Genomic DNA, 11,349 nt, shown 5'->3' on the forward strand with positions numbered 1-11,349 from the left:
ACTAGTCATTTTACTTACGGCTCAGAAAAGTTGTTAACACTAGATGATCCAGTGAGAGCAGTAGTACTAACACCATATCATTCAGTGAGTACATCTTAAAAAACTAGCTGTTGGAACCCCACTCAAAGTCATCCTGAACACCGGATACTCTGGTGTATACTTCATCTCCATCACCAGACTATCCGATGAGTTATCCTGAGCCAGACTGCACTACTTCTTCTCTGTGCAAAATCCTCCGGTGTAAGCCTCCGGTGCACTTCCTCTTGACACCAGACCATCTAGTCAGTTCATCCTTATTCTTCAACACTTGGAATCACCTCGGCAAGAAATACTCCGATGAAGTCTCCGGTGCGCTAATTTCCCATAACTGGACCTTTTGGTCTGTTGTTTTTCAATCTTCAACATTTGCAACCCTCTCTGCAAGAATTACTCTAGTGTATATCTTTCGCTTATCGCTGGGCCTTCTAGTGAGTTCAACTTCTTCTGTACCGAGCCAAAATACTCCAGTGTGCACCTTCCTCATCAACACCGGACTATCAAGTGGCTTCTTCAGTTCTGGTCATCTCTGTAGATAAAACTCCAGTGCTACACCTTGCTGAGCATCGGACTATCCGGTAAAGTCTCCAGCCTTCTCCCCCCCTTTGTCAGAGATGCCTCAGTGAGTTCAACACACAGAGCACCGGACCATCCAACAAGTATATTTTTTCTGAGACTTCTCCAATTCAACCACGTTTTGTCCCGACTGCAGCGACTTTGTTATGTATAGCATCTATGAGACATACTAAAGTATATACTAGATAAATATGTTAGTTTCAATAACTATATTATTATTAATCATTAAAATTATAATTATAACCTAGTAAAACTATTTTTGCTACAGCCGACGAGAGGTTCTCGGGATTCAAACGCATTTGTGAAACTTTGGTGTGAGGAGTCACCTCATTGAAAGCACCAATTGTTGATTATAATAAAGCATGAAGTATCCGCCACATTTGTGCCTCTTGTTTTTTGTCCTATTTTAGGTGAGAGATCCCAATCGCCTATAATGTTATTCAACGATCAACCATGATTTGAATAAAAAAAATAGATATTACGACATTCAGATGAATATGGCAAAACTAGTCAAAGTTACGAATGTTTAAATAGCTCAAATTTAGAGAGAAAAAAACTTATATTTTCATCTCGGGGGAGCTAATTTAAAACACCATTAACCAAGGAAAAAGTCTAACATACGACATAACTCCATCTATAAATAGGCCAGCCCTACCGTGTGGGCTTGTGGCTCCTGATCAGCAGATGCAAACGCCCATCGAAGCGAGAAGACAACCACATGCAACAACTAGACGGAGACTAGGGCGCGCGCTCGAAGGCAAGAGGTAGCTACCCAGCCAGCTGGTATAGCTAGCCATGGCCATGAAGCCATCATCATTGTCCAAGCCATTCCTCGCCTTGTTCTTCTTCCTCGTGAGGAGGCTCGTAGGCCGGCACCACCGCGGCACGATGGCCGTGACGAAGCCGAGCCCTCCACCACCGCCGCTGGACAAGCTGCGTGGCAAGACCTTGGTGGTCGACGTGGAGGGGTGGATCCTGCGGCCGCCGGTTTCCGCCTTCCCGTACTTCATGCTCGTCGCAGTGGAGGCCGGCGGGTTCCTCCGGGGGCTGCTCCTGCTGCTGCTCTACCCGCTGCTGTGCCTCCTCAGCGACGTAGCGCGGGCGAGGGCCATGGCCACGGTGGCTCTCGTCGGGCTGGAGGAGAAGGAGGTGGCCAGGGTCGGCAGGGCGGTGCTGCCCAAGTTCTTCCTGGAGGCCGCGGCGGCGGAGGGTGTGGCTGTGGTGCAGGCGGCGGCGCGGGTGGTGGCGGTGAGCGCGACGTTCCCGAGGGTGATGGTGGACGAGTTCTTGAAGGAGTACGTCGGCGTGGACGCCGTCGTGGGGCCGGAGGTGAGGTCGGTCGGTGGGGTCCTCGCCGGGCTGGTGGGCGAGGAGGACGCGGCCGAGATAGCAGCGAAAAGGCTCCGAGTCCTGTTCGGCGCCGAGGTGGAGGTGGCGGGAAAGGACAACGGCGCCGTGGGGCTCGTCGGAGCGGCGAGCAGCGGTGGGGTGCACTACCTTTTCTCTTCTTACTATTGCAAGGTGAGAGCATACGTCGTTTACTCTCATAATCTCATTACCCGCCCGCCATATCCGTGATGTTACAACATGTCATGGATACCTAGTGTTGCTACACGGACGGATTTCAATTTTGTTTTATGAATTATTAGTTTATTGGTGAAAAGACCAAAATTTATGATTTTTTATTGAAATTTTAGTTATTTTTTGTCTCTGCTACGTGAGTTCCATATGACAGTAAAAGAAATTCTAGAATTAAATATTTTATTTCCTCCAAAATTCATGAAATTTTATTAAAATTTTGATAAAATTTTAATCCCTGTCTACACGTACACCATTCAGCTAAATCTTTTTAGATTTCAATGGCCGTTCTCACCGTTGATGAGCTTTAGTGTTCGATTATTCTCCCTCATCTTCGTTTTGATCCCGAGCGATGCTTTGGTGGGATTTTTAGGCTCAAGGTTCACTAGTTAGGATTCACTAGCGTTATATATATACTTTAGAGGGAGACGGGTGAAGTGATGGCTTGGTAGGGGGTGGTAGAAGCAGCTTAGTGCCATGGGCTCCAAGGAAGGGGGTGATAACAAGGTGGAGAGCGGTGAGGACAATGAGTTTCGAATGGTGAGGAGTAAGGTCCTAGCAGCGGGTGGAGAAAAAGAAGGTAGGAGGTGGTAGGGCAAGTGGTGGTAGGATCGGGAGGCAAGAGTATAGAGGAGTTTTGTGTGTTGATATGGCTGAGAGTAAGGAAAATATTATCGGTAAATAAAATATATCGGAGGTCATGATAAACACGGTTTATTTGAAATATCGGATATACCAGATAAAATTTAAATAAAATATCAGCCAACATGACATTTTTTTTACCAGGTCCATCGGTAGACTTGGCAACCCGGGTTTTTCACTAGTATTTTTTTTCCTTGGTTGGGAGACATGACACCCTCATATATTTTTGAAAGGGAGAAATCATAGTCATACAACCTGAGCCTAATTATTATAAAAAATTAACAGAAAATTAAAAGATATTTAGCTGAGTGATATACGATCAACTACCATATATGTCATGGACTCGCAGTAACACGCGCGTACTGAACATGTCAAGGAATCGTTATGAGTGTATAAGTACATGTAACCATTTTTGGTTCCAAGTCTTTTCTTGAAAGAACAATGATGCATTTTCGCTAATGGTTGGCAGTGAACACTTACTATACGGTTTTCTTTCGACGAGTTTGCAGTACATAGCTAATCGTACGTTACTGTATTTTCTGTGATGATGATTCATTTGACCCAATATATACTGCCATCATACACAACTTTCCTGGGAAAACTAAGGTTTATAATTAGGGCGAAAATTGCTTTGTACTATCACAAAGGTTATTTGAGTTAGAAAATACCATAGTGTGACTCTAACACGTGGCTGCAAGACACACTCATCAGCCTCACATGTGAAGCTATTTTTCAATTAGCCATATTTAGAGCGGTGCATTCCTAATTTTTTATGTTGAACTTGGTATCACCATTGCAAGATTTCTAGCATGAATTGAAGTTCTTTAAGAATAATAGTGACATGTTGTTACCAATAGGATTGTAAGATAGGTCCTGGATCCACGTGTCCTATAACTAAATATTATAAATATTACTATCTACTATAAATATATGAACTATTAAGGATGTGGAGTATATATAACAAAATATTACTATCTAAATCAACACAAAAAAGTTGGCTCATTTTAGACTGATGTACTCTCTGGAGTTTGGGACAGGTGCAGTTAACTAACATCTGGCTGGTCCTCACGACGGCACAGCCAGCGCCCTTGACATTACGTACAACGTGCATGTTGTGTCCCTGCAGGAAACTTTCGCTGTGAGCGAGGCTGACACGCGGGGATGGCGACCGCTGCAGTGGGACAAGTACCCGAGGCCCCTCGTCTTCCACGACGGCCGTCTCGCCTTCGCGCCGACGCCGCGCGCCGCCCTCGCCATGTACACCTTCCTCCCCTTCGGCATCGCGCTCGTCGCCTTCCGCATCATCGCCTTCTCCTTCCTTCCGTACCGCGTCTGCTTCCCCGTGGCCGCGCTCACCGGCTTTCACTACCGCCTCGTAGGCGGCCACGGGCCGGGCTCGCGCCAAGGCCAGGGTGGCGGCGGCGACGGTGGCGGCCGCCTCTACGTGTGCAACCACCGCACGCTCCTGGACCCGATCATCGTGGCCGCGGCGCTCGGGAAGCCGGTCACCGCGGTGACGTACAGCCTGAGCCCGGTGTCCGAGATGATCGCGCCGATTCGCACGGCGCGGCTGACGCGGGACCGGGAGAAGGATCGGCGCAACATGGGTGCGCTGCTGGCGCGCGGCGACCTGGTGGTGTGCCCCGAGGGGACGACGTGCCGGGAGGAGTACCTGCTCCGGTTCAGCCCGCTGTTCGCCGAGCTCGGCGCCGACGCGAACCCCGTCGCACTGGACACGCGCGTCGACATGTTCTACGGCACCTCGACGAAGCCGGGGGCCAAGTGGATGGACCCCTTCTACTTCATGTTGAACCCGAGGCCGGCTTACAGGGTCGAGTTCTTGCCGCACGCCGCAACATCGCCAGTGGAGAACGGCGGTCGCGGCGACAGCATCGACGTGGCGAACCAGGTGCAGCGCGAGCTCGGCAAGGTGCTCGGGTTCGAGCTCACCGGGCTGACAAGGAAGGACAAGTACATGATGCTCGCTGGCAACGAAGGCGTCGTGCCGGCCGCGCCAAACAAGTACTGACGCTGTCCGAGTACATATGCTTTGGTATCATGCGTTTTTCAAGTGATGAGCGGCCGATGACTTCCCTATGCGCGCCTCTTATGGTACAATGGTGTATGAAAAAATATTAAGCTCGGAAGAGTGTATAGTGTTGCGAATTATAACTTCCTGAATAGTCATCGCGACGCTAGCGTAGAAATCAATCCAATTACAAAGTCAACAAAAATGTAAGGAAACACATATCGAACTCGTGTAAGTAGCTATCGATGTCGTTTCTGACGGTGGTCACGATCTTTGCCATCGTGGATGTTAACATCACCAAACTATTCATGTTGAGAAACAATAAAACTCCTCACTCGATCATCATCCACTACACGTAGTACGAAGTAGGAGATTCTCCTTCCCCATCATCCTCTTTTTTCTTATCCTCTCTTCCTCTTTCGTACCCAAAAATTAAAAGGAGGCGTGGAGAGGAGGCTGGGGGGGGGGGGGGTAAGGGGCTTGAGAGCCCCCCTCACCCCCTGGTGGATTGTCGCTACACCTACATATTCTCTCCACTATGTCAATCTCACATCTATGTGTCGTGATCATCGACTCATAATAGTATCACGTTGTACGCTAATGGTCAAACAAGACGAGATGACTCTTAATAGTACCACATCTTATGTTAATGGACAAACAAGGTGAGACGATTATGAGGTTAGGCGAAAGAGCATGTTTCATTGCTCATCCTTTTCATTTGACTTGGCTTGGCACTCCTTTGACATTTGTGCATGCACATGTGGTAAAAATCCACTTAATTGAATCGGACACTCCTTTGCTATTTGTCCATGCACATGTGGCAAAAAATTAGCTCCATTGAATCCACATCATCAAGACTGGCCATAGAAACCACTCTATGGTGCAAAATAGGTTCATTTTTTGAAGGGTTTTGAACAGCCGGTTTCTTAATTGAGGGCATTAAACGGACTTATTTTTATAAATCATCAGGAATTGGAGTTACTTTCCTAGATCAGATTGGTTGCTAGCATTTAAGCAAATTGGTGGTGGGAGTGTGGGACTTTTTGCTGTAGTTGCTACCATGGAGAATAAACTTACCAACGAAACAGCTGCGGAAATCGGCTCTACAATAAATCATGAAATAGCTCAGATCGGATTCTCAAACACAGCATAGATTCATGAAGGTTTTGAAGGTTTCAACTGCATCATGTGATATTATTGTTATGCGAAATCCGCCTGTCCCAAATAATGCCTTTTGTTCAGCAAAGATGCTTGTGTGAAATTCATATAGGAATTTTCGCGAGAATTGTTTAACTCGAACATTTCTACATTCCAAAAGGTAATACTTAGTTCCAAACAGGGTCACCGTAAAGTTTGCAAAGGGGGTAAAACCCATTCGGTCAGAGTTTAATACTTTTTGATAAGGAAATGTTCGAAACATATGGTCAGCTGGCACTTCTTGAATATATCCGAGGTTCTGTGCACATGTCAAAGCACATGTAATTTGTTGAAATAGCCGCTTAGGTTATCTACAAGCGCACGAGCACAAATGGCTTAGCTTTGTTTAAGGAACTAGCCACACGTCGATCATGCATTCTCAGATGAATTCAACACACACACAAAAAAAAAAAAAAATCGTATCGCAAAAAATAAAAAGTTCTGGAGCCATCGTGCTTTAATAGGGGCAAAGCGCTGAAAAAAGGTCATTACAAGCGTAGAAAAATAACTCAGTACTACAGTGATAGCAAGCTCTTGGCATTGCTGTCTTCTGTGCAACAAGAAAAAGACAAATATCACACTGTTATTCAGCTCAGCTCCATCATGCATTCATCATATTTGTCAAATGGCGAATATTTGTGTGTGTGTGGGGGGGGGGGGGGGGACAATTCTGACAGCATCTTTTATGCTTACTTGTTTATTACACAAAAAATTATCATACTCAAATAAAAACAAACAATGCTCTACGAGAGAATTACACTTAATCTATATGGTTTTACTCAGGTCACAAGAAAAGTCGACCAAAACATAGCTCTAGCTGCAATGAACTGAGACATAGTATCAGTACTGTGTTAGCGGTCAGCAGTGTACGTCGAGAAGCAAAAACAACGTCAACTGTAGTAGAGAGATGTCAAACAAATTAATAGGTCCATTAGGAAGAAGCCGAATTGCATCAAATACGTATTTTGGGGCAAACAAACCCCAAACCTGCAAGTTTGATCGATAAATGGTGTCACATCAAATGTGCCATAAGAACTACAAAGCAGAAATACTTGAAGGTTGGTATACATATGTCCGGTACGACGGGAATAGTAGTTACCATCAAGTGACGCCTTTGAATAGTGACACATATGATTGTCAGTGTTGCAATGATTGCTGTTATTAAACCATACATCAAAAACACCTAAGTTTGACACAGAAATATTAGATATGATGTGGATCATTGAGCAAAGAACCAGAAAATAGCTAAGATCCACAAGAAAAGCTCCGCAGTGCATGAATATCCTATTTCAGACTTCAGTGCACAGTGACTATTAGAGAGCAGCAAATATCTTTTGTTCAATTATTCAATATACGGTAGTGCCTATGTTACTGGAGCTATATTTCAATTTTGCATAAATATGCATGTTACTGGAAAATAAATTATGTATTTAGCCGTTGAATTTGTATTGTCAGACACTCAAACTACTCCCAGAAAATACAGAATTTGCCTTGATTGTGAGTACATGTATTAGACTGTTGATAATGACATCCTTCACCTTGTTATCCTTGGATGCGGCATTGCACCACATCATGGCAACAAATGGAAGGCTAAAAATTGGCAGGATGTGAGAAACACCAAAGGTGTCAATGGAAAGCAGAAGGCCTTGTTGAATGATATGGAAATGATCAAAACTGTGCAATGCAGCATTATAGCAAAGCATCAGTACAAGAAATACAATGATTTTTCTTCTTCTTGTAGTTCGACAGTGTTACTTAGAAGTTGGAACACAAGCACACTTACCCGATGAAAGCTGCACCATATCGGAGGCCATCAAATGTACACCTAAAATGTATTTTTTATATAAGTCCATCTCTATCCAAGTTTCGACTCTCTCTGATGTTTCTGTTGTAACTTTGTGATACACCAAGCTGCAAAACAGAGGATGGCAATGGAAGCATAAGTGGTGGTGATCTTTCAAATTGAGAATAGAGTGGTTTGCACAGTACCTCCTATCATGCAAATTAATGCCACAAACGGGCCTTGCCTTCCCAACAAGATCAAGATAGTTGGACTCCAAGAACATAGCATGGCAGCTGATAAATTAGTTATCCTTTTGTTCATCTTCAAATAATCAGTTCGGCCAAATATCCGATAAAGTGCAGAAATAGCTAGTGATAGACCTCCAATAGCATAAACAAAGTGAGGAGCTAAACTTTTTCCAAACTCTTGAACACTTCCAGTATGAGAAAACAAAGAACTTTCTGAAACCCAATGATATGATATAGATATGTAACTCAAGATCGTTCCAGACAAAACAAAGTACTTCAAGAACCTCTGACAGATGCATACGAGATCCACCTTAATATAATGTAAGCCAGAAAGGCTAGAGATATGATGGGGAATAGCTCCAAGAGGATGTTGCATGAACTAACACCAAAAAAATTACAAATCAAGCTCACAGGATGGTCCTTTGAAATTGTTGGCCCGGACAATTGTTTTGACATCCCAACCTCAATTCCAAACAGTGTAAAAATATTTAGAAGTAGAAAAACAGAATTCTGTGACCCAATAGAGTTAACATGTCAGAAGATAACTGCACCAAAGAATATAAAAGAACAGGAGGACTTGAGTGGGAATACTAACTTCTATGTTGAAACTCCCTTTCGTGGTTGAGTACCACACAGTGGCGATGCAACTTGTGGCCAAAAGAAACTTTGCAATTCTACCTTCTGCCACTGCGTAAAAAGAAAACAATCTCACGAGTCAGTGGATACAGAAATTAAAGTGCAACATGTACAGTAAGATTAGTTCATCTGAAGAAACTCACATATATAGCTGTTCGATAAGAAACTAGCTGCTCGAATGCAACTAAAATAAAGGCAAAGGAGAATTTGGGAATGACCCTTGAACTGGCACTCTCCCGATCTGAAGGTTGACATATTGTGTTTAGCTTTAGTGCACATGCCTGAGGGATAACTGACAGTATCATAAGTAAAAGACCAAGGCCCATCAACCATAAATTGAACTCTGTCCAAGCAGAGCGAGCACGCTTTGCAAAGCTCTGCAAGAAGTCAATGTATGCATCAATTTGCCACTGCAGACGTGAACCTTTTCCCTCCTCAAACTCTTCTTGACTACCCGTCTCTGAAGAATACAGGTCGGCAACATGTTGTAGGTCTTCTGACGGAAATCCAATAACAGAAGTAGCAGAATATCGATTGATGTATCTCTTTACCTGCAAGAGAAGTTGAAGGTCACAGATGAGAAACCACATATTCATGGAAATACCCCAACTAGAAATGCAGCTTCATACTACCTGCCAACACTTTACACAGAGAACTTCAGCATATCTCCTCATCCATGCTTCTACATCATTCTGCAATGTACAAGGCTACAAGCATTGGTACCCATCCTTTGATTATCCCAGTTCCCGGCACTCAGGGCATACAAGTCTGGGTTTACACGTCCAATGCTATTTAAGGAACAAGAGAGTCATTTAGCAACTAGTAAACTGAACTCAACAATCATAGGAAGGTGTAGAAACGACAGCATGTAAAGAAGAAAGGGAATAACAGTTGCAAAAAAGAAGTGGTCTACAGTCAAGTAAGAACAGTTATGGACAACTGAATCATGTAATAACCCAAAGGTACTAAGTTAAGCTTACACACCTTCCAAAGGGAAAGGGTATACCAAGAAGTGCTGATATAGTCACTGCAAAATTAAGCTGAAACCAAGAAGAAAAAAAAAAGCAACACTGATAAAACCGAACATCCACAGAGAGAGTGCAATTAGCCCTGACCTGCTGCAGAGTGCTGATGCACACCTCTTTCCCATGCTGGATGGTAATTCATCAACAAAAAGGAAATCAATTGAGCCATTAGTATTCATGTTGCTGCAAATAATAAAAGCAAGCAAGAAAATTGACTGACACGAAATAACTTCCAGTTAAATGATTTATTAAGTTTGGCAACTAATTATCAACATATGAAGCTTCTCTGCAGCAAATGTCGCAGTCAGCTAATAATTAGTGGTTGGTCAGGAGAAGCTCTATATCAGCTAATAATGTCCCGAGAGCTTTGTCAGGAGAAGCTCTATATCATGATTTCGATTTGAATGCAACGGACACCTTGAGGTGCTGAAGGCTAGTGGTTGGTGGATCAGCGAGTGCTTTGATGATCCTTGAAGAGGTTTTTTCATTGGCAGCCAGCTTCTGCAAGACCTGCAGCTTGTCCATCCACGGCTGCTTCTCTGCAGCAAATGTCGCAGTCAGCTAATAATTAGTAACAATATCGCAATTTCACTGCTCAGAGGTACCCACTTTGAAAGAAGGTACTCGGTGCCACGAAATCGAACCTGCAGGACAATAAATTGCACAACTGCATCAGCCACAACCAGGGCTCGGGCCGTGGAGGAGGGACCGATCCAAGGAGGGGGTGAGGCGAGGCTCCGCGCACCTGAGGGCGTCGAGTACGACGACGACGAGGCGGTCGACGGCAGGAGGGGGCCAGGAGGCGCACCCGGGGGAGACGTCCCGCGGGCGGTCGTCGCGGCTACTGTGGAGGTCGAGCTCGGTGCGGGTGAGGAGGAAGCCGCGGGTGAAGAGGTAGATGACCAGCGAGTGTGCGGAGAGGATAGCTACGAACAGCAACGGCCACCAGCTGCGGCGGCGGCGGTGGCTCGCCGGCGCCGCCATCGACTCCGGTCCTCGATCTGCGGGCGGTCAAGGTGATGGATAGGGGCCGAAGTGGGCCTCTGCTTGTTAAGCCCGGGCTAGGTTAGGTTGTGGCGGGGCCCCCACGGAAATCTTCGCTGCTGCGTACGCGGACCCGAGCCGAGTGTCGCACACCCCGTTCTTGTCCGGCGCACCGCCTCCACCATCATCCTACCGCCGTCTCCACCAGCGCCTCGAGCCCCGTCCGTCTTCCCAAGCCTGCTTGCTCGCCTCCGCGCCACCTCTCGCCTCGCCGCCACCGTCGTCATAGCCTGACGAGTGGAAACCTGAGGGGGGCTCAAATGCCACCGCTACCCGTACCTGATCCAACTGAGATGCGACGGAGGATGGTGCTGCGAGCCTGCGACACAAACAAGTGCGACAGGGACGAGGCGCGACGGGGAAGAAGGCACCCTCCATGATTGGAACATTAAATTTCCCCCATGGAACATTTGTTTGCAAGGCTTGCAACAATTATGTTTCAAGGAGGGAACAATCTATTTTCAGGGATGAAATCTCGCCGGAGGACCTCGCCAGCGTCGTCTCTGATGCCGGCGAGCGGCGCGGAGGCGACGGGGCGATGAGTGGCGGTAGGTC

The 11,349-nt window shown here is 45.8% G+C and overlaps 1 protein-coding gene and 1 pseudogene across 1 annotated transcript; one reads left to right on the plus strand and one right to left on the minus strand.

Moving 5' to 3' along the window:
• Positions 1 to 1,251: 1,251 nt before the first annotated feature.
• Positions 1,252 to 5,004, plus strand: LOC133909023 (probable glycerol-3-phosphate acyltransferase 3). The gene is made up of 2 exons (XM_062351295.1): positions 1,252 to 2,133; positions 3,959 to 5,004. The coding sequence occupies exons 1-2, from the start codon at positions 1,408 to 1,410 to the stop codon at positions 4,859 to 4,861; spliced, it is 1,629 nt and encodes a 542-aa protein (XP_062207279.1). The 5' UTR covers positions 1,252 to 1,407; the 3' UTR covers positions 4,862 to 5,004.
• Positions 5,005 to 6,630: 1,626 nt separating this feature from the next.
• On the minus strand, positions 6,631 to 11,349 carry LOC133909032 (uncharacterized; annotated as a pseudogene).

The sequence above is a fragment of the Phragmites australis genome, chromosome 1 (assembly GCF_958298935.1).
Source record: "Phragmites australis chromosome 1, lpPhrAust1.1, whole genome shotgun sequence".
NCBI classification, from domain to species: Eukaryota; Viridiplantae; Streptophyta; class Magnoliopsida; order Poales; family Poaceae; genus Phragmites; species Phragmites australis.